The sequence below is a fragment of the Eschrichtius robustus genome, chromosome 5 (genome assembly GCF_028021215.1).
Source record: "Eschrichtius robustus isolate mEscRob2 chromosome 5, mEscRob2.pri, whole genome shotgun sequence".
NCBI lineage: Eukaryota > Metazoa > Chordata > Mammalia > Artiodactyla > Eschrichtiidae > Eschrichtius > Eschrichtius robustus.
In genome coordinates this window covers 4,763,848-4,787,459 of record NC_090828.1, presented here as the reverse complement: position 1 = coordinate 4,787,459, position 23,612 = coordinate 4,763,848, and the positions used below count along the sequence as shown (strand labels likewise).

The 23,612-nt window shown below is 46.2% G+C and overlaps 1 protein-coding gene across 2 annotated transcripts in view; it reads left to right on the top strand.

The window, feature by feature from the left end:
- Positions 1-23,612, top strand: part of AGAP1 (ArfGAP with GTPase domain, ankyrin repeat and PH domain 1) — a 543,380-nt gene that overhangs the window by 469,379 nt on the left and 50,389 nt on the right. For both annotated transcript variants that reach the window (XM_068544179.1, XM_068544178.1), the window contains 3 exons: positions 3,103-3,257; positions 6,245-6,335; positions 10,025-10,247. In XM_068544179.1, coding sequence (XP_068400280.1) covers positions 3,103-3,257; positions 6,245-6,335; positions 10,025-10,247 — 469 coding nt within the window. The remainder of the gene's footprint in view (positions 1-3,102; positions 3,258-6,244; positions 6,336-10,024; positions 10,248-23,612) is intronic.

Below are 23,612 nucleotides of genomic sequence, written 5' to 3'. Positions count from 1 at the left end.
CATGAGCTGCTCTCCACCAGGCTGGGGGCACGGGATGTCCTGCATCTGTTTGATCTTTTGAGCCTTACTGGTGTTTCATTATTGTTAGTGGACCAGCCAGGGTTTCACCTTCCAGAGACAAGCATGAAACCTCTCTGGCCACTCACGTGCTTGGGTTAATCCATCACCTCAAACACAGTGTGGAGTCTTCTCTTTACCACCTGTTACCAGAGACTACAGGTTCCGAGTCATCCTCTGTGTTGTTATTTTTAGGGAACCATTCGGCTTATTCACATTTCTTTGTATCTCTCCTTCCCTACCTCACAGATGGAGAGAAATGAATTTATAAACAGATATATTTTAAACGTGATTTCTGTTAGATCCTCATGTACAGAAATGCAATTAACGTTTCATGGTATTGGTCTTAAATCTTGCCCATTTACTAACTGCTACTATTATTTCTCAACATTTGTAGATTCCTTGGGGTTTCCTTTGTAAGCAATCTTGTAATCTGTGAATGACAGTTTGGTGTCTTTTATCTTTCCAATCTCCGGATCTGTCACTTCCCTGTTTTGTTTCACTGCACCGGCCAGCAGGGCTGAACAAGGGCTGGTACCGTGAACCTTTTGGCCTTCAGAGCCCTTGAACTGGTGTGAAATGATTGCTTCTAACATTTCCTCTTTAAGAATAATGGTTCTATGGGTTTGGATACGTACTCTTTGTCCGCGGAAAGAGGATTCCCTTCTATTCCTAGTTTGACAAAAGATTTTAATCATATTTTTAATTAAATTTTCCTTCTTCTTTGTCAGGGAGTTATACATTCTACTTCTTTTCTCATAGAGGTTAACCCTGGTATTTTCTCATGTGTACCTAGTTTACCAAAGTCTATAGTTCTTAACTCCCCTATGGAACAATGCAAAGTCCTAGGGCGTTTTGACTCTAGGGTCCCCATGTCCACTTTCATTTCTCTAGTATTTTGTACCTTCCCCAAATTAGACGTGATAAGAAAAGTAGTATTTGATATAATTTTTATTTAGGTGTATTTACATGTCTATCCATTTGCTCCCTAACCCATCTGGTTCAAACCTTCTTTGTAGAATCTTCTGAAGTGTGTCTTTTCCCAGTTCCTTTAGGGAAGGGCTCTTGATTCTTTCAGTTTTTTATATGAATCTTTATTCCTCTCTGGTTCTTGAAAGAGAGTTTTCCTGTCTCCGTGTGTCGGTTGCCTCCCAGCTGCCCTTCTCTCCTACTTTGGGGACCGGGACCATCTCGTTCAGCCCCTTCCCTGGGCTGTTCCGGGTCCGCTCCAGGTGACGCCCTGCTTGGCCCCTTTCCGGGGGTGGGCCTGCGCTCCACGCCTGCTTTTCCACAGCCCCACGATGCACCCCCGTCCCAGGAGCTTTTAACAGCTGCAGGGAGGGTCACAGAGCTTTGAGAAGCTGGTGGGGGCCGTGGACCCTCTTGTTGGAGAAACGTTACCCCCTGAGGCTGGGCGCCCTGATAGGAGAGTCCCTGACCTTCCTTCACATGCTGTTCAGAACAGGTGCCACAGATTGAGGCCCAGCCCGCCAGCAGGGTGAATTCTGAAAGAGCAGCGATCCTGATGTCACCTAGAACACGATACTGTTGTCATCAGGGTACATGAAGATTTCACGAAAAGGTGGCATGGCCCTGTTTCGGTGGCAGTCGGTGTTGGAGCAGCTCCCCAGACCTGGGTGTGCTTGACAAAGACACAAGCATCCTGTCCCCACCTGCCCAGATCGGTGGGGTCAGGTGGGAGGGTCTCTCAGCCACAGTAGTGGGAGCTGCTTCTCTTCTGAGACGAAAGGGGAGGAGGAGAGGGCGTCTGGAGATGACTGCAGCTGCTTCGGAGACTGAGGGAGCGCCCTTGTCTAGGAGGCCCGAGGGCTCCCAGTGAGGCAGGGCCTTGAGAAGGGGCGGGGCCAACCCGGCAGCACGGAGCCTTGCAGAGGTCGGGGGCCAGAGGTCAGGGGCCATGAGGAGTGCTGGGGACACAGGCTAGAGGAGCCAAGAGTGTGGAAGGTGGAGGTTTGTGCAGATGCGAGCAAGCCGAGTGTGGGTGACAGAGGTAATTGACTAACGCAGAGGCCAGCTGGGTGGGCAGTAGGTTATTCGCGTTGTTAGTAACAATTGCTCGCCAGGGGCTCATGATGCAGCTGGCTCAGCAACAAGTGATGGGAAACGACCGATCACGTGAGACATGGCGGTGCCCAAAAGTCCAGCTCCAGACGTCTTCATGGTTACCTGTGGCTGGTTATGTTGTCTGCACGTGGCCCCTCCTCTGCCTTTCATTCCGTGGCAGAGGCAGGAGGGTAGATCAGGACAGAGGACAAACACCAGCGCTCACGGAGGGTGTTCCGTGGCCCACGCCCAGCGTGGGCCTGAGCTAGTGCACGTCATTTAGCCAGTGGAAAACGCAGTGAAGAAGGCAGCTTTCCCCTCCCATTTTAAGGGTGAGGAAATGAACCCAGCACGGATTGAGAACTTGTCCAGACTCCCAACATGCCAAGTGGCGGAGCAGGATTTGAACGTAAGGACCCCTCTTCCTGGTACACGGTGGCCCCTTCAAATCGCCTGGAATTCCACTCGCTCTTCCAGACTAAAACCTTCCCCGCTGTAGCTGGTCTTCTGCCCTAAAAGGACAGACGTCCTCAGGCCTCCCTTTCTGCCGCGGTGTATCTGTGGATTGGCGCACAGGTGCTTATAAAGAAATTAAATTGTGCCCTGAGATGAGCAGCGTTCACTTGATTTTCATCCCACTGTCAATTTCAGCAGCCGGCCACGAGTTACAATATTACGTCCCTGAGTTGCTTCATCTGTGCCCAGCACAGAGACACTGACATCACACGCTGATTTTCATTTTTCCTCATCCCCTGAGCATTGATTGAAACCTAGCTAAGCCATGCTGGCTTTAGGAACCAAATCTGGAGTGTTTGGAGGTCTGCGGATTCAGATCTCCGCCGCGGGGCGGCCGGTCCTGTGTGTGCCTCGGCCCCATGCAGGCGCGATTGAACCCAAAGGCACTTTCATGACCGAGGGCTGGCAGAGGGGCCGTGATCTCATGAAAGCTAAACTCTTCATCCCCACCACTCTGTGTTTCAGAACAAGAAGAAAACTTTGAGTTTATCATTGTGTCCCTCACTGGCCAGACGTGGAACTTTGAAGCCACCACCTACGAGGAGCGAGACGCGTGGGTCCAGGCCATCGAGAGCCAGATCCTCGCCAGCTTACAGTCGTGTGAGAGCAGCAAGAATAAGGTAAGACCCGGAGCAGCCTACCGCGGCCCCCCCCCACCCCCCCCCCCCCCCACCCCCGGCAAGGCCCCGCCACCAAAATCAGGAGCGGCTGATCCTGAAACGGAAATGGGTGGGGGAGGGGAGAGCATCGTGTGAGACGTGCAATTGGCAAGACTCTTAAATCTTTCTGAGCAAAAAGCAAAATAATTGAAAAGATAAAAAAAAAACATTGTGTCGATATGTGTCCTGCAGCATAGATTAGTAGCCTAGCTTAACCACAGTTCGGATGGCAGAATATCCCATTTTAAATCTTTGCTCTCTCAGCTCATCCCAAATGTAAAGTATGGACCTTTTATTGGAGATCATAGAATCTTTTGGACCCTTGTGGCTTCTGTGTCCACACTGATTTCTGCTTTAGGCTGAACACACTCAGGAAAAGAAGTGCAGACTTACGAGGAGGCACTGTTCCGGTCTCATAAATGTCTCAAGTTCAAATCCACGTCAAGTTAGAAAACTGACCCTTCGTGCAGGCTTCGATGAAAAGTGCATGCACATATACGAGCATGCAAAGAGTGTAGGGAAGATAAAATGTCCATTTTTTAAATTCTGTTGATAAAGCCAGGTATGGGGTTTATTCAGTTAGAGTTAATTCTTTTACACTTGTTTAGCCAGGAAAAGCAGACCTTAACCTGCATTTTCTGAATTACTGCCCAGTGATATTCCTTATACAAAGGTCATTTTTCTCATTTCCCTTTTCCCATCAGAGATTCCTTCAAAGATCATTATTTTAATGCTTGGATATTTTTAACCCCTTCTCTGGGACACTTTAAAGTCTTGGAGAGCATTTTGATTTTTCCAACTGTGAACAACTAGAAACCAGGAGAAAGGACATTGCCTTCCAACCTGCAATTTCATTTGTAACCATTTAAAGAAATTTCTGCCAATGATTTATGTTCAGCTTTGTCATTAAGAAGGGAGTCTGTCTTTCAAAAAGATGGAGTGTCTTATTTTATTACCCTCTTTAACCAGGGTAAACCAGACCACGGTCATTATTATTATAATGTAATTTGCCTCTCTTTTTTAAAGATGGTTTATACCCACAGTGGGGAGAATCAGGGCCTTTCATTTCTGAGCACCTTGGCTTTACTGAGTCACGGCTGCAGACGTGGCTTCTGAAGCAGACTCAGGATGCTTCCGCATCTCCTGTCGATGGGGACTGAGGACACCTGTCACCTACAAAGCGCAGGAACTCGGTTTCAGAACAGGCATTGGGGGGGGGCATGTGTGGCTGAACGGACAAACGCATCTCCAAATTTTGTGTAAAATCACAGTATCTCAAGTCAGACCCTGAATGTATGCCAGGTCATCGGATTCAGGAAGGTGGGGGACAGCACTGGCCTTTTCTGTTTCACACCCTTGCCAGATGCCTCCCAGCTCTCTACTCTGTGAAAACAGACGGCGTCACCTCGGCCTGATGCGAACACCAGCCTTAAAATGCTGCCCCTTTTCTCTCGATAGATGTGTGCCATCAAAGGCTAGAGTTCTCCGTGAGAGGAGGACTCACTGAGCACCTTAGGCGCCTGGTGAACAGGTGTGACGGTGTACAGCATGGAAATAGTATCCACAAGAAATAGCTGGAGGGGAAAATACAGCCTCAGCTGAGAATGGGCTGTAAGGTGTTCTAGCTGCCCGTGGATAATTAAGAATTGGTAGCAATAGTAGACATACCTATACATACATATGCCCTAGAGGTTATAGAGGTAGACAGAGGCAGACGGACACATCTCTGTATGTGTACACACACACTCCAGGTGCCAATAGAAATTGTTAAACACACTTTGAATACTTGGGCATCTAACCAAAGGGAATAAAACCCCAATGATGCATTATGCTAATCAGACAGTAGCAATTAATAAATTATAGTTTATGATTAAGTAGTAAGCAACTGTTTCACAGCAAATAATTTGACATAAGATGGTTCCATTCGTGAATAATTTTTACACAAAAATCAAGCTTATTCTAAGTGCCCTCTGGGATTTATTTGGCTTTAGCCATTACATGAAATGTATGCATCATAAGCCTTAAAACCACGTACACCCTTTTACCTGGCGCTCCTATTTTGAAGAATTCATCCTTAGTCAATAATCACGAATTTGTGCAAAGAGTTAGCAATAAGCATATTCACAGTACTGTTGATAGCAGACAAAAATTGGAAACAGTCTAAATGTCCATCAAAGAAAACTTTGTAACTAAGTTATCATAAGTGGAATATTATGCAGCCATTTGAAATGATGCCAGAGTTGCTCTGACCCTTTTCCTAAGGGGTCTTGGTGCTGAAAGACTGAAAATCAGTAACATATGTAATAGCTACCTTCCAAAATCAAATTTAAACACATAGAAAAACAAAACTTCTGCATATCTATCACATCAGAAATAAATAAAATTAAATAAGATAATACCAGGGACTACGTGATGGCATTGAGAGATGACACTATGTCATTAGGCTAAAAAGGCAGATTCCAAAGCAACGTATACCATGCTGCCTTTTTTTTTTAAGCGTATCTATCTGTATACATGTGCTTTTTTTAAAACGGCTAGAAGAATAGATACCACAACGTTAATAAAACTTAGCCGTGATAGTTTATAATTTTTATGTTCCTCTTTTCCCCGCTTTGTGTTCTTCTAACTTGCTTAGAGAAGACAAGTAAGTGTACGTTGCAGCATAAACACCCCCAGCCACACGCACGTGTGGTCTCCTGACGAGGAATCGCGAGATGTGGCTTAGGGCACGAGTCTCTCATCTGACGCGTCTTAACAGGTGGCGCCGATCCGTTCTCCACCCGCTAGGCTCCATCCTAAAGACATCTAAAGCGGAGTCCCTTGTTGAAACTGCCCTCGTGTTATATTCGCTCACGATCTGTTTGGTGTTTCCCAGGCGTCATTAGCAGATATATACCTGTTTCTCGGAGGTCTCATATCTCGCATTTGTATGTCTCCCTGTATGCCAGTCCCGACTGACCAGCCAGAGTGAGGCCATGGCCTTGCAGTCGATACGGAACATCCGCGGGAACTCCCACTGTGTGGACTGCGAGACCCAAAGTAAGTGTGAGCCGGGAACGGGGCGGGCCTTGGCCCTCGGCAGAGGGGGATGGGGGGGTCTGACACAGCGCGCATTGCAGCAAACCCACGTCTGTCATCGGGCGTGGAAGGTTTATCACATGATTTAATGGCTGTTAAGGAATTGAAATATTTTTGTTTGGACTTCATTCTAACACAGTGCCCTTCACACAAAGGCCTCTCTGATGGCGCTGTAATTCTTTTTTGTTTGTTTGTTTGATTTTTTTTTTAATTTTATTAAAGTGTAGTTGATTTACAATGTTGTGTGCATTTCTGCCGTACGGAAAAGTGATTCAGCTAGACCCGTGTATATTCTTCTTCGTATTCTTTTCCATTCTGGTTCATCACAAGTCTTGCTTATGCCTCAGGCATCCCCATGAGCCACAGTCACACCACAGATGCTAGGGATTAGGCCACCTGCCCAGATCCTGTGCCACATCCAGAAATCAACCTTTGGCTTGATCGACGATCATATGTTTGTTTGCTTTTTCCGTAAAAATAGAATACAGTTGGTTAAATCCTGCCCAGAGATTTCTGGGGTTTGTTTTCTTTATTTCGAAATCATATGTTCTAGGTTTTGCTATCAAATGGTATCTTTTTATTTTATCTTGAATTCACTACACACTAAAAGCGTTTGGTTGAACTGACAGACTTCATAATTACGCTTCGTGCCTTGGAGCAACCCGGTTTTCCTCCATGCTTTCCGCTGTCCAGGGAATGATGCCACGTTCCCCTTGAGAAAGTCCTTTTGTAGTTCATATCCTTGAAGTGAAGGACTTACTTCTCATTCTTCACCTTCCAGCCCTGGCACAGTGCTGGGCCCATTCAGTAAAGTTTTTCCAATCATATGTTTTTGCTGTTGTTGAGTCCAGTTGAAACAAAATGAAAGGTGCCAGCACCAGGCTAGGGTGTGAGGTGGCCCTGGCATCCCGAGCCTGAAGCCCAGTGGCCACAAAGCCCGGGGCCACGGAGAAAGGCCGTTGGCGGCACCCAGCAACTCAGAGCAGACCTTGTGCAGGAAATGGGCAGGATTGGAGCAGGTGGGGAGCGAGTCACTGTGAGTCAGGGAAGCAGCAGGACGCACAGCTGAACGGCTCTGGTTTGTTCAGGAAAAGAGCATCTGCTGCTCAGGTAGGAGGCTGGCCAGGTAGGATTTGTGTGACATAGCAGGAAGAACTCAGGATTGTCACAGATAAAAGGGCAGAGCCACCTGGGAGAGACCACTGGCTGGCAGGGCAGGTGAGGGCAGGACAGCAAGGCCACGTCTGCGGCCTCCGGGTGAAAGAAGGGGTCTCCTCTTCAGGTATCTTGGGGGACTTCTTTTTTTTTTTTTTTTTTTTTTTTTTAATAGTTTTTTTAAAATTTATTTATTTATTGTTGGCTGTGTTGGGTCTTCATTGCGCACGGGCTTTCTCTGGTTGCGGCGAGCGGGGGCTACTCTTCGTTGCGGTGCACGGGCTTCTCATTGCGGTGGCTTCTCTTGTTGCGGAGCACGGGCTCTAGGAGCGTGGGCTTCAGTAGTTGTGGCTCTTGGGCTCTAGAGCGCAGGCTCAGTAGTTGTGGCTTGCAGGCTTTAGAGCACAGGCTTCAGTAGTTGTGGCGCACGGACTTTGTTGCTCCGCGGCATGTGGGATCTTCCCAGACCAGGGATGGAACCTGTGTCCCCTGCATTGGCAGGCGGATTTTTAACCATTATGCCACCAGGGAAGCCCTTGAGGGACTTCTTTAAAGCGTCTTCTTTTGTTTGAATTTTTAAATGTTACTTTCAATACGTGTCATGACATGAAGTTTTAGAAGAGAGAAGTCGTTATTTGAAGTGTGTTTTTATCAGGAAGTTTTAAAGTAAGTTCTTTAAAAGCACAAAATCGGAGACATATCGGAACCTCCATTAGGAGAAACGTCTGCAGTGGTTTCCACTATCATCTACAAGATTGTTTTAACGGGAAGATTCCGTGGCTCATGAGCTTCGTGGTGTGTGGCCAATTGGAGGTCAAGAGAACATCCTGAGAGCCGGGTTGGGCGGGCGAGTGCCCAGGTGAGGAGGGCAGGTGGAAGAGGGAGGTTGGGGGAGGCTCCGGGGCCAGTTTGTTTAGAGTGAGGCCACCCTGAGTAGGAATCCAGGGACAAAGTGTGACAAATCTGGAGAGAAAAGAGGTCTTAAACTCCCATTCCTTAAACACATTATCTGCCAGGTCTGTGTCCAGTGCCACCATGCACCGTCTCTTTCCATTCTTGTGACTGTAATAGTTGTTGCTACAGTGTGTCCCACTTACAGGGTGACATGAAGAGTCTGAAGGGTCAAGTTATATATCCCAGGTCATCATAAGAGCCAGTCGTGTAGCAGGATTCAAACTAAGCCCTTGGCTGCCCTGCTGTGTTTTCTCAGAGGACAAGGGGAAGGTCGAGGGGCTGAGGTCAAGGACATGAGAGATGACACGTTGGCAAAGGTGTTTTGTTTTTTATGTATTATTATTATTATTATTATTATTAGGGGCATCTGCTTCCTCTTCCCAACCAGACAGTCTCTGAGGTCACAGACCCCTCTTCTTGTGTGCCCCCCACCAAGGTCTCTATCACCACCTTCCTGCCTTTGTATTAGATATTAAGTAAATGACTGGCTGATTTCTGCTGAATGAGCACAAGGCCACTCCTGGTCATTTGCATTTCCAGGGTGATTCCAAACAAATACGATGTCAGCTACCTGGTTTTCTGTTGACTCCTCAAGTGTACCTGGAGTAAATATTGATTATTCTTGGATGATGTTAAGCCTTATTTGCTTCTGTCGGTGGTGAAAGCCATTGACTGTCAAGGTCAGCCCCGTCTTTGCAATTCAGCTGGTGATTCTAGCGTGAAGCCAGCCCTGGGTCTGAATCCCCAGTCTTCTGACGATGTCAGCCAGTTTCACACAGGGACTGATCCCACTCAGGGGTCCCAGTGCTGTTCTCTGGACTCATTCAGTGCCCTTGGTGCAGTGTCACAGCCCAAAGCCCATTACCATTTATTCCGAGAATGAGGGTCGATCATCCTGGGTAGTAACCTAACCAAAGGACCATGTCCACCATCTTGCCAGCAGTGAAGGGTGGAGAAACGGGAGTTGCTTTGGTGGTTGCCCTTAAATAAGATCACTGATAATCACACTTTTTCATTGTAGTGTACCTTTCTTTCATCTTTGAAATTTGCAAACGTGCGCATCATGTCGCTAAAAACTTTGATGTGCCCGTGGTTGCAGAGGTGGTCACGTGGGACCTGGTAGCTTTGGGAATGACCCAGCTGTCCCTCAGCACACCTTCTCTTTCCCACTGTCAGCTGCCATCCACAGTAGGCGCCAAGTCATGCCTGATTTTGTTTCCATGTGTGTCTGCCTGCTCAAGGGGAGTGCCGCTGTGGAAGTATCCAAAAGTGCATCTTTCTCTCCAGACCAATGCTTTCAGTTGTTTCCAAGGCTTTGGTTAAAGCCAGTTGTTTGAAAGTTGCCGCCAACATGTCAGATCTTTTGAGATGCCTAAGACGGTTCCAAGTACCGGCCAGGGAGCATTTTCAAGCCATGTGATTCTAGGGAGGGACTGTTGCATGGGAAGTCTGATTGGCCGTTTTGTTCCTGAGACCTAAGGACGGTTGGGGTGAGTGGTGACGGTCTCATTGCATATGGCGCCCTTTTCCTCTTCCCACAGATCCCAACTGGGCCAGTTTGAACTTGGGAGCCCTCATATGCATTGAGTGCTCAGGGATCCACCGGAATCTCGGCACCCACCTTTCTCGAGTCCGATCTCTGGACCTTGATGACTGGCCCATTGAGCTTATCAAGGTGATGTCGTCCATTGGGAATGAGCTGGCCAACAGCATCTGGGAGGAGAGCACCCAGGGGCGGACGAAGCCCTCGCTGGACTCCACGAGGTAGGGACACGGGACGGCGTGTGGTTACGGGGCATTCTGCAGGCAGTTCAACAACCAGAAATGACCTTAATGACAGCCACCACTGGAACTGCCCCAGCAACCAGTGGGAAGCTGATTACCCCAGACAGAAACATCTGTATTAAAAATTGCTCCTCCGCAGACATGGATAATTCAAGCTCCTTAATTTTTTAAGCTTGTTTTTGCACTTTGGGGATTCCTCTCCCTCTCTTAGAAATGTATTAAGCTCCTAACCTTATGAATATATCACTTTAATTAATACACTTCTAATAGGCATAAGCTAGGCTGTTAGCACTAATTATGAATTTTGGATTCTTTAATTTTGTTATTCTTATGTCTTTGATAAGCATCTACTCCATTGGTTCCCCTCTCCCCCCGACCCCCACTAAGTGAGTTTATAGTAACCAAATGTATTTTATTTTCTAAAATATATTTCTAACACATTTAATCAACCAAGTATGGCGTAACTTTTGGTGGCTTCTCATTAATGTTAATTGTTACCCAGTGTAAAAAACGCATTTATTTTGAGGCCATTCCGTTTCTCATTTTTCATTTACAGCAATTATAAGCCATTTTTTTAGTACACATGCATATTTAATGTACCTAAGAGGTGGTGAAATGGCACGTTTTCTGAGAAAGCCTCTTTCACAGAGGCAGGATGGACCATCCTGTCTCCACGGCTGTTCGGGGAGGTGGGGGGCATCCCAGCATCTGAAGCAGGGGCACGGGGTGGTGGGCTCAGCCTTCACTTCTCAGGTGTGTGCAGAGGTGAAGGGGGAGAAGAGGTCTCCCAGCATCAGCACGGATCTGTTTTGCTGGTGATCAGACAACAAGGAAACCCAGGTGTCCGTCTGTGGTCAGGCCACATGCAAGGGGTAAGAAGTTGGTTTCCACCGCTAATAACATGGAAAATCAGTGGGCTTCATTTCATCAACACTAAAAAGTGAATTTGTGGTGCCCCCTTCGGTTCACTTGAGAGAATGAAGCTGGTGTCATTAACCCTGCCCTTCCTATTAGGTGCTCTGTGGGGAGGGGACGGGGGGGGTGGGCAAGAAATGTGCACAAAGTACATCTGTTTAAAATCGAGCAGGTTGGCGCTATGAGCTCTTTATATATAAGTTATGCTGTGTAATATACACGCAGGCAACTGTCTTACAGACTGAAGAAATGATACACTTCTACAGTTTTTTAATTTTGATTTAACACTAATATAGAAATCTGCAGGGTTGTCCACTAGGAGCATTCTTAAAAGATTAATTCATGTTTTAATGTCTATTTTTTCATACATATAGTTTCCTTGGAGGGTATCTAGATCTGAAAAAGAAAAATGATTGGAAATCGGATTGAGTTTAATGTGTGAATGCAGAAAACATTAAAATAAGTTGGGAAAAAATTAACTTTATACATTTTACTGTTTGCGTGTAAAAGGAGCATATATACTATTTTTAATACATGAATTAGAAAAGTTTGGTTGTTTTTCCATCTATCACAATTAGAAACCATTTAGAATGATTACAAACAAAGACGGAGGTTAATTTTTTAACTGGGAAATATTATATAATAATTTCATCTTCATAAGTGAAGACGGTGTATGTAAGGGTATTTTATCCTTCTAACTTGTACATTTGAATTAAGCTCTGGAGTATGTAACTTCCTGTTCTGTGTAGTATTATACACGTCGTACCTTTACACTTTGGAGACATTTGAGTCTTTCTTTCTCACAAGTGGAGTCACTGCTGTGAAATCCCTGCAGTGAGGTGATGTGGTTACGTCGTATTTCCAGCGGTAACTTTGGGGTTTCTAAGTTCTGTCCATCTCTAAAGATAAACATGTTTGAGAATTGAATATACCTTTGTGCTTTAGTAATTCTCCCAGGGAGTTTCATTAATTAAATTTAGCAAATATTCATTGAGTGCTTCCTCACAGAAAAGAAGTGATGGCTAGGTGATGACCGTAAGTCTGCGGTGACTGGTGAATGAATGTTCTCAGGGCCAGCCGAGGATGCCAGGACTCGGTGGCGTTCATAGACTGGAGGGATTTGCGGTGCTCCAGGAGGTCCAGGAGAAAAGTCATCTGAGCTGACTTTAAACTGTGCTGTGATCTCCAGGCCTAGGGGCGTGGGGAGTGTGTGTGCTGGAGGATGGGAGGGAACTACACCCAAACAGGAACGTGGAAGCCTCAGGGCCCATGCGAAGCTGGACCCTTGAGCACAGTGAGGAGTGGGGAAGGGCAAGGCCACAACAGAGCAAAGGCCTGGTGAGCCGGGCTGGTGTTTTAACAGCGACGCTCGGGGTTGGGCAGAGGGTGGGTTGTTGGATCTCTTTCTGTGTTCGTATATGTCCCACCTGTTCCGAGGACTAGAGGCAGCCAGCGGCATCCTAGGAAAGGATGGAGACAGGCAAGGAGGTCGTTGGAAGGCTGTGGTCCTGGTGGAACGTGGGCAAGGCCTCAGATACACTCGAAGACCACTCAGTGTAATTGTAAAACAACAATCCAGATCCCCACCTCCTTCACTACCTCCTGCAATTTCCTCAAACAGAATTAAAATCCCAAAGTTTGGGCTGGAATGTCCACATGGAATTCAGTCTGCGGTGTGAGAATGGATATCTAGTCTGGTTCCTGCCTCTCCAAGACAAGGAAAGACACGCCCTCCCACCCACCCCGCCTCGCTCCCTCTGCAGGACCTGTGATCACTAGCACAGAGAGCTGGACGGTTCTCTAATGTGGCCCTCGGGTAATACTAAAAAGAAATATTTTAATAAAATTTTATCTCTATCTGAGGAGAAGCCAAGTGCAATATATCCAGTCTAATTCTTTGAAAAAGGGCCCAGCTGTTTTCCCGAGAAGCTCCATCCATCCTGTCTTGTTCAGAAGATTCATTCTGACAGTGGAATATAATTAGAAATGTGCCATACCTCCCCCAGCGCACAGACACACACACACACACACACGCACACACACTCAGGACCGTGGGGAAGTAGAACACGACAGATCCTTCTCCAAAAAAACAACCGAAACCACCTCGCGTTGGTGTCACCCAGGCAGGCTCCTCTGACCAGCCGTCTGCCCTACTGCTTGCTGCGCCTTCACCCCTGATTAGGGCAGCTTTGGACGGCACGTAATTGGTTCCAGCGATTCTCAGCTGCCCTGAGAACTGCCGTTCAAACTTGAACAGCTTTGAGATCAATCGAAGCTGACGGCGGCAAAGCAGTATTGACTTCCCATTCCTAAACCGGGGAATCATTAGTCAAGAAAAGCATCTTTTAATTACTCCCAGGAAGAAAAAAAAAATCTTTTTGGATGGATTCTGCAACAACTGCCATTTTTTTTCCAGTGCATTCGATATTAAATTTATTGTCTCAGGAGGGGAGAGGATGCCCTTCGTCCCCCTCTGTAATGGAGGTTTAATTTGGAGAAAGGAGCAGGTAGAGAAGATCGATGCTATAACAAGTAACTACCTCTGGGGTGGAATCAGAATTCCCCTCTAATTGCTATTGATACCATTTAAGCACACACTTAAAATATTGATTGTAAATGGGGCTGCTGAAGTAGGGGAGAAGTGGTAGCAGAATGAACTAGGTGTTAGGGGCTGAAGGGGGGGCAGTTTGCTGTCGGCAGGACGGTCTGCATGTGAGTTGGTGTGTTGCATCTTAGAGTACGTTGTCCTGTGGGGTTGGACGCGGGGCCTGGAGCCACCAGGCAGGGCTCTGGTTCCAGTGTCAGGACACAGCTCGGAGGTAGAGATGTTAAAACAGTCACGTGCATATTTCCGGAGTGCGTGAACAAATGGGTGAATGATAGAAAGAGGAAACTGGTCAGCTTGGAATACACGTGTCGGGCGGGTGTTGCATCCTCAGGGCCTCAGAACTCCTCGTGTGTTTGTGAGTGAAATTCCCAGCACACGGTGAAGCCATCTCAGCAAACCTCTCTGTGCATCCTTTCACGCTCGGCCACGCACTGGCGTTTTCGGGGCCGGTCTGCATCACTTAAGGCAGGTCCTTCTTCTTGATTCTCATCCCCCTTTCCCTTAGAAGCTTTTTCGATTGACTGCAGGGAAAATAATTTCCCACCAGGACCGATCGGAGCTCTCTGGAGCCGCATTCCTCTTGGCAGAAGCCGAGCTCAACTGGGCTGTGCGGCTTTCTGTCTTCATCTTCCATCTTTGTGTCTCCGAGTCGAGGGCTTTGGCCCGGGAGGGACCAGGGACCAGTTGCTCTTTGCATTTCAGGGCAGGTATCCTGTTTACAAGGTGGTTTGGGGCCTGCCGATTTGGTCTAGGAAATCAAAGGAACCTGGAAGTAGAGAGCTGTGTCCTCAATTCCATGAAAGAGCCCCTGGGAGAAGCTCTAGGCCCAACTGAAATCACCCGTCACCTCTTTGATCCCACATGGAAGGGGACCGAGTTTGCTGATTTAGCATACGTTCCCTTCCCTCTCTTAGCATCCTTTCTCCGGGTTTCATTATCTGTCAGTTCACCTGCGCCCCTAAACTCCCCTCTTGTGTTTAACCTCTAAAAAGATGTCACTTCAGGAGGAAGATTGGGGGCCAGACGTCAGAAATCTGCGTGGGAGAGACTGGCTGCTCGCTTCCAGGCGGAGCGAGTCTGCCCGGTGATCCAAGTTCCGTGTCCTTTTGATTTCCGAACGCCACTTTCATCTTATTTATGCACATGGAGATATTGATAAAGGGGAAATGTATCCAAACTGAAAATAATTGGATCCCCACCGCTAACTCTGAGATATTAAAAGCAGCACCACTTGGCCACGTCTCTGTCTCGTTAGGTTTGATCATAAGATCACAATATAGTAATCTCAGGCTCAAATTTCTGGCATAAAGATGCACTGATCCAAATGTGGCCTCAGGGAACATAAGGACCCACGCGGTCCCAGGATTGTCTCATCTTATTATTTTTCAACAGTTCTTGGCCCTGCTGAGGTCAGTGTTTTGTCTCTTTGGAGTGTTCCTCTATGCTTGACACCTTCTCCTATTTTCTTTCCTTAAAAAAAAGAAAAATGGGCAGGGGGAGAAATAGGGGCGGGGGGGGGGGGGGAAAAAAGGACTTTGCAGTGATGACCAGAACCCATCTGCAGTTGGGTGGCATCTGCTCCCCACATGTCACTTCCCTCATTAACAAGCAATTGAATTAATTAAATGCTACTCAGAACACGCATAACAAGCTACCGGCAGTGTCCAAATTAGCACTGATAATCAAGGATGATTTCCTTTATTATCCTGCTAAGTGGTGTGCAGACTCTGATCTCCCTGTCTGCCCTCATCTATTTACATACCCCCAGCTTCTGCCTTTGGAAGCGGAGGTTATCTTACCTAGTTAATTTGCCAGGATCACCGAGCATGGCGGATTGATGCCCTGCCGCCGCTGCCACTGCCACCGCTCGGCCCCCTCCCCGCCTGCCCTCCCCCAGCCCCAGCCTTTGTATCTCAAGCTCACTGATAAATTAAAGGCCACCCCTGTGGTCTCTCAAGTGAGTAATAGAGGCAGAAATTTCATTTTGCAACTGGCTGATTTAATGATCCAAAGGGTAATTAATGGCCTGATTATCTTAATGTTAAATATGTCCGGCAGCAATTACTGTGACCTCCCGCTTGTCAAGGTCCGGGCTGTGCTCTTCTTTCAATTAAGTTCTCTGGGGCTTAATGGTATGAATAAACTCCTGATTCTATCATCCCGGACGGACGCAGAGGGTTCAGGGAGCTGGGGGCTCGTTTGGAGTTTTAATCAGCCTGTCTTCGACTCTGGCGATCAGAGTTAACAATTATAACAAGGACGGCCTCACTTTCTTCTTCCCCGTGCAGGACCCCATCTCCACCTCCCCTCCATCCACCCTTTTGTGTTGTTGCTGTTGTTTTATTTTATTTATTTTCTCTTAATGTATTTCCATGCTCGGAGGGAGAATTCTGTTTGCAGAGGGAGCCGCTGTGCTCCATGAGGCTAGTCTCTTCCAATATAAATTATCATGTGAGCGCTGTGGTTTTTCTGTTTGACAGGCTTAATTAATTGGCAGGAGCCCCCGAAAATGACAGTGCCACTAATTGCAACTCAGAGTGCATTTCTGTCATCGTGGCGCGCCTGTCAGCGGGCGTGCCCTGGCCCCAGCCGCCGGAGCGGGGCGCACCCTCCCGGCCTCGGGTCCAGGCGGGGACAGTGTCCTGAGTGAGCGGGGACAGTGGCAGGCTCCGAGGAGCCCTGGGTTTGCAGGCACGCCATCCGCATGCAGGAGCGACATTTACTGCCAATAAAGTTCACACGTCCGCGGCTCTGCAAACCCAACAGCTGCTCGGGGACCTCGGATTTGACTTAAGATATTTTAGGGACTTCTCGGTGTAGGCCGCCTTGGAACCAGACCCCGAGAGCCATAACTCATCCACCCTCCTTGACCGGATGGTCCTCATTAGCACGTTGCTAAATATGCTTGGGTTTACCCGAGCTCTGCACCCAGATCAGAAATATTCCACTATCAATATTAAGTCAGTTAGGGAAATGTACAAATGAGACGTGCATTAACACTGCCTCAAAAATAATAGCTGTAGATTACGGTTGACAACAGATAGAGCAGTTCGCCTGGTAAACTGCAGGCAGGGAGCGTGGAGGGAATCTGCGCATCGGCAGTGCTCTCCGATTAAGCTCTCAGGATAGACTAGCCCTAATTATAAGAAAGGCGGATCTAACAAGATTCTCCATAAGGTTAAGTAAAATGCGATCCGCGTTTTGCAGCATAACTGTTCCTTCCAGTTGCCTTTGAAGCAGATGGATGAAATAGTGCTGTTGGTTTATTACGTCCTCCTGCCACACACAAACCTGTCTTTTATTTGATCCTGCAGGAAACCGAATGTGGTAGCCGGCTTTGCGACCGGAGAGCTGTCTTGGGTTGAAAACCCCTCTCATTTACTCTCTGAAATGTAGCCATGGAGACAATCAAGGAATTTTTTTATTTTTAAGAATTTTTATTATCATTGGTAGCTGAAAATGCTAGTCATCTGCCAGCATCAGTTGCTTGTAGGTGCCCTGACCACTTCTGAGCCCCGCGTCCATAGATGAGGCAATGTAATGTGGAGGCAAACTGTTAGACTTGAATTCTAGATCATGGGAGCCCTTCTAAACAGGGGCCTATAAATACTCTAAAACAACTGCCTCTGTTTTGATTCCTCCAAAAGTAGAGCATTTTCCAGAAGGTCATTTCTCTCAGTGGTGTTTTGATCATTTTGCACCAGAAACCTTCTCTCTTCTGAGGAGGGTCCTGCTTTCTTCTTCCTAACAATGAAGAAGAGGCAGAAGCAAACAAACCTGGGTCCAGAGTTCACAGTGTACTGGGTGCTTTTTCTTAGGACAGAGCCATCCTACGACATGGGATGACCCCAGTTTCCCATGTGAGAAGACTGTGAGGTCAGGGTCCTGGAGTCATTTGTCTAGGGTCACCCGGGACTAAGGGACAGATCGCTTGAACCCAGGACCTGACTCCTGACACTCATCCCTGGTCCTTCTGCTGCTCCCGTCCTCTTTCTGCTCAGCATCATATGGCCACATCCCATGGTCAACTGTGGCATCTAGAGGTACCACTGTGTTTACCAGTATACGTTCCCTCTCCTCCCCTTGGCCCCAGCTCATACTCCTACCAGCCATTAGTGTGTCGGTGTTTATATATTATTACTGTAAATTTATTATGTATAATGGCATAACTACAATGCCTTTCCACTTATAAAATCGAGTAGCCTCATTCATGGTAACTTAAAGATAATAAAGCATCATTCATTTTAGTTTGCATTCATACAGCAAACCTGATCAAGTCACTCAGTCATGATTCTAAAGTCTGAATTTTCTGCAGTCAGTGCTAATCCTTAGAGCTCCTCTGGAAGACAGCGCTGAGACCTAAATATACAGATCAGACAACGTAGTCACACGGTTCGAGCCCCAGCTTTTCACGGAACCACATCCTTCTCCTGCCTGAACCTCCCTCTGTTCATGTCCCTGACCCAACACTGTCTGTTGAAAACATTTAGCTTGTATTTCCAAAAGCTTCACAATCGTATTTATTATCTGCATGATGAAATATGGAGCCAGGCCAGAGGATTTCTAGTTCTGGTTTCATAGCCAGCATCTTCTGTGATTTTGATTTTTAAAAACCAGGGCATTTTCTCATTTGTAAGATGAAACTAGTCATTAGTCCACCCACTTAATCATGTAGATTTAATGCTAAAAGAAAATACTATTTATGAAGTTTCCTGGGCTCTTTATCTGGAAAACTCAATCAGCTTTGTGCCTGGGTCCTGCATGCTGGCAGTGAGAGAGGCAAGTGGCCCGTGCGCTCTCAGGTGCTGGGGAGGGTCTGCTGATGTGGAATATGTGGTCCGGGTTTATTTTTGCTTTGTACCGTGGTTTATTGCAGCATCAGCAAGGCACGTTCTTGGACTCCATTCCAAGTGTATCCCTGTGGTGGGACCCAACGATGTGTTTTAACTCTCTAGGTGATTCTTATGCATATTAAAGTTTGAGAAGCACTGGTCTACACCAAGCAGTATACACAAATGCCCACAACCCGCCTGGAGTCCCTCTCACTGTCTTAGCCCAAGTCCCTGGACTTTATTCCTCATTTCTTAAGACCCAGGTATCTGTCCTCTTTCTTTACCATACTCTATATCCAATATGCCATCTCAAAGGTGCTACAACCCACAGAGAACATCTCTTTGTCTGCCCCCATTACTAGAAGATTATATACTGTGATCAAATGTCATTTTCCCCAGGAATGCAAGGTTGGTTCAACACACAAAGATCTGTCAAAGTAGTATACCACATTAATAGAATAAAGGACAAATGCTACACACTCATTTCAAGAGATGCAGAAAATACATTTGACAGAATTCAATACCCCTTCATGATACAAACACACAGCAAAGTAGGAATAAAAAGAAACTTCCTCAACCTAATAAAGGGTGTCTATGAAAAACCCACAGCTAACATCAAACTTAATGGTAAAGTACTGAAAGCTCCCCGCTTAAGATCAGGAACAAGACAAGGACATCCACTGTCAACACTTTGCTTCATCATTGAAGTTCGAGCCAGAGAATTAGGCAAGAGAAAGAAACCAAAGGCATTCAGATTAGAAAGGAAGAAGGTGAAATTATATTTGCAGATGATGTGATCTTATAAATAGAAAATCTAAAGGAATTCAAAATAAACTATTAGAGCTAATAAAGGACCTCAGGAATATACAAAATTCAGTTGTACTTCTATACATGAGAAATGGACAATTCCATTTACAATATTAATATACTCAAGAATAAATTTAACCTATATACTGAAAACTACAAAGCATCTTTGAGAGAAATTAAGGAAGACCTAAATAATTGGCAAGACATCCATGTTCATGGATTAGAAGACTTAATATTGCTAAGATAGCACTCCCCAAATGATGTATAGATTCAACACAATCCCTTTCAGAATTACAGATTTTTTTTTTTGCATAAATGGACAAGCTGATCCTACAGTTTATATGGAAATTCACAAGACCTTCAGATAGGCAAAGCAATCTTGAAAAGGAATAACAAAGTTGGAGCACTCGTATATCCTGATTTCAAAACTTACTACAAAACTACAATAATCCAAGATTGTGATATTGACATAAGAATAGACATATAGATTGATGGTATAGAATTGAAAGTCCTGAAATAAGCTCGTCCCTCTATGGTTAATTGATTTTCAACAATTCATTGGGGAGAGAATAGTCTTTCAACAGGTGGCGCTGAGACAACTAGATGTCCACATACAAAAGAATGAAGCTTAGACCCCATCTCGTGGCGTATACAAAAACTAACTCCAAGTGAGTCAAAGACCTAAGTGTAAAAACTGAAACTATAAAACTTTTAGAAGAAAATAGAGAAATAAAATAGATAAATCGGACTTCATCAAAATTAAAAATTTTAGTGCTTCAAAGGACAATATCAAGAAATTGAAAACAGAGAACGAGTGAAAATACTTGAAAACCATATATCGAATAAGAGTCTAATACGCAGAATGTATAAAGAATGTATACAGTTCAGCAACAGAAGACAAGTAACTCAGTTTTAAAAGGTGCAAAGGATTGGAATAGACATTTCTCTAAAGAAGATATACAAATACCCAATACCCAATAACATGAAAAGATGCCAGACATCATTACTGATTAGGGAAATGCAAGTCAACCCACACTGAGATACTACTACACACTCACTAAGATGGCCATAATAAAAAAGAAGGTCAGTGGCAGGTGTTGGTGGGAATGTACAGAAATATGAACCCTCATGTACTGCTGGTGGGAATGTTAAATGACACAGCCACTTTGGAAAACAGTCTGGCAGTTTCCTCCAAAAGTTAAACATAGACTTACCGTACGACCGAGCAATTCCTCTTCTATGTATATACCTAAGAGAAATGAAAACACATGTCCATGCAAAAACTTGTACATGAGTGTTCATAGCAGCATTATTCATAATAGCCAAAAAGTGAAAACAAACCAAATGTCCATCAAATAATGGATATACACCAACTATGCTTCAATAAAATAAAATAAAAAATTTTAATGATGAATGGGTAAACAAAAGATGGTACATCCATACAATGGAATGTTATTCAGACACAAAAAAACAATAAAGTACCATACATGCTGCAACTTGGATGAACCTTGCAAACATTATACTAAGTGAAAGGGGCCAGACACAGAAGACCATGCATTATATTATGCCATTCATATGGAGTGGCCAGAGTAGGCAGATCCGTAGAGATGGAAGGTAGATTAGTGATTGCCAGGGGCTAGGGGATGAGGGGCAGTGGTGTACAGGGAGTGCCTGCTTAAAGGATACAGGTTTTTTGGGGGTAGATAATGAAAATTGTCTGCATTTCCATGACGGCAATGGCTCTACAATCTTGTAAATAAACTAAAAGTCCGCCAAAGCATACACATTTACAGCGTGAATTGTAGGAAATGTGAAAAAGCATATGAATTGTGTCAATTTTTTTTTAAAAAAGAAGGAATTTCCAAGGAGAACAGATGGGGCAGGGCATTCCACAAAGAGGGAACATTCTGGGCACAGAGGCAGAAACACACGAGGGTGGCTGAAGCTGGATGGTGGGGGAAGGTCGGCCTGGCCAGCATGTCTGCCCCTCATCTGGCTCGGGGAGCTGGGGGAGCTGGGGGAGGGGGTCGTCCAGCATAGAGCTCTGAGCAGGATTTGCACTGCTGCCAAAACCCCCTGCAATTGGGGGGGGGCAGGCCAAAGGAGGGTGAGGCCAGGTAGAAAGAGGTGCGTCATGTCCAGGTGAATTGGTGAGTTGGAATCAGTGATAATCAGTGCTATGAGGGCCTTCCAGAGCCTTGAGAGGCCAGGCATGTCACAGCCATTGACTCCTGGAATCCACAGGGCAAACCGATGTCTTTTCCCCCTTTAATAGACAAGGAAACTGGCCTGAGAAACTGAGCCTGTGAATGCAGGAACCAGAATGCAACCCAGGTCCTGCCGGCTGCACAGCCCTTCCTCAGGAGGCATTTGGACCAAAGGGATCTCGGGGGCATAACATCATCAGGGCTCACCCCAGCTGGGGGCCTGGGGAAGGACAAGCATCCAACGTGATACTTAGTTTTCTCTCTTGGGCCATTGGGTGGATGGCGAGGCCTTTAAATGACAGGCAGAACAAATAAAAGGTAATTTCAGCCGTAAAATCCTGGCAGTTTGATTTCGTGTTAATAAAGGTGGACACTGCACCCGTTTATGCCCCGTGGTTTTGAGGAGGTGGTCAAGCATGGCCGAGGCCCAGCCTTGCCTGTCCGGTCGTGGCTTTGGAGCAGGGTATCTGGGCTTCAGGGTGTACCATCCCAAGCCAGCGGGACAAAGCAAGCTTCTCCCAGCTTCAGAGTCCCGATTTCTCCAAGAAATTGCTTGAGGCCCTGGAGAGTGGGCACAGCAGTGGCAGCAGCACTAAAGCTTCAAATAATTAAATGTCATTTGTAACTGATACAAAATTTCATCAACCTGGGGTCTGGAAGATAAACATTACCTGGAGTACACAGCACTCAAGCTTAGGACTCACGTGAAAAGCATCTCTAATGTGCGTGATCTTATGCAAATGACCCTTGAGGACGAACACATAACCGTGGTGACTTAGCTGTGACTTTCTCCTCAAGGACCTCCACGTGCTGCCCCATGTGTTTTCACACTGATCTTCGCGATCTTAGTGAAATTAGGAGAGGTCTGTGTTTAAGATCAGTGAAGAGGACCCCGGACAGGGAAGGTGACTCCTATAATCTCACACAGTGCCCGGGAGCAGGCTGAACTTAGCTCACAGACTGGTCACCTGGAGGCACCGAAGAGAAGTCGACTGCAGGGCTTGGGAGCGTGGAATTCTGTCTGCAAATGACCACAGTCCTTGTGCCAGCCCTTCTCAACCCTCTGGTGGTTTTCAGCCCAGGAAGCATTTGGAAATGACCATGGGGCGGGGGGTGGGGGGTGGGTATGACTGTCATTTAGTCCTAGGGGCCTGAGATCCTGAAGCCCCAGACGGTCCTACAAAAGGGAGAATTGCTTTGCCCAGAATGCCAGTAGCACCCCTGCTACGGAGCAAGGAAGAGACGACCCAAAACAGCCCTCACCTCCTGAGATCATTAGCGTCTTCTAAAGAACTCGTGCGAAGGCCTCTAAGAATCCAGTTACTTTCCCCGGAGATTTCTCCTGGGCGTGTGGAATGGATAAATCAAGGAGGACGAATACGTTCTCATTCTAGAATGTCAGACTCTACCTTTCCAGATGCGTTAAATGAAAATAAGAGTGATGGCCTATTCTGTAGAGTTTCAGAGGAACCATAATAGAGGCTCAATAAATACTTGAGAGCTTGTATTTTTAATTATTTGTTTCCCAAAACTTACGTTGGGGCTATGCCGCATGGCAGATAAAAGGGAAGAGAAAGCAAGTGGCCAGCCAAAGGTTCCGTGGAGTGTCCATCCACACACGAAACAGGGCTGACGTCAATACTTAGAGACTATGACATGACATCACAGTTAAAAGATGGAGTAGGACGCACAGCCCCGTACGGCTGTGTGCAACCCAGACTCACTTAACAGTCGGAAGACGGTCTGGAGACCTGTACGGCGTAGGGCATCCTAGCGCTGTTTACAGAAGCAGTGTCCCTGGGACAGAGGAGGTAAAAGTAGGATTCCGATCCCATCGAGGCTGCTCTAATCCAGTGCGAACAGCAGAAAATTATCTGTGATTTTAAAATTCTCAATCCTTCTGTTACAGTTGTGTCTGTGGACAGTTTTAGTGTCTAATGACCAGGTTTCTTCTTGACAAAGCGTGTGTGAGATT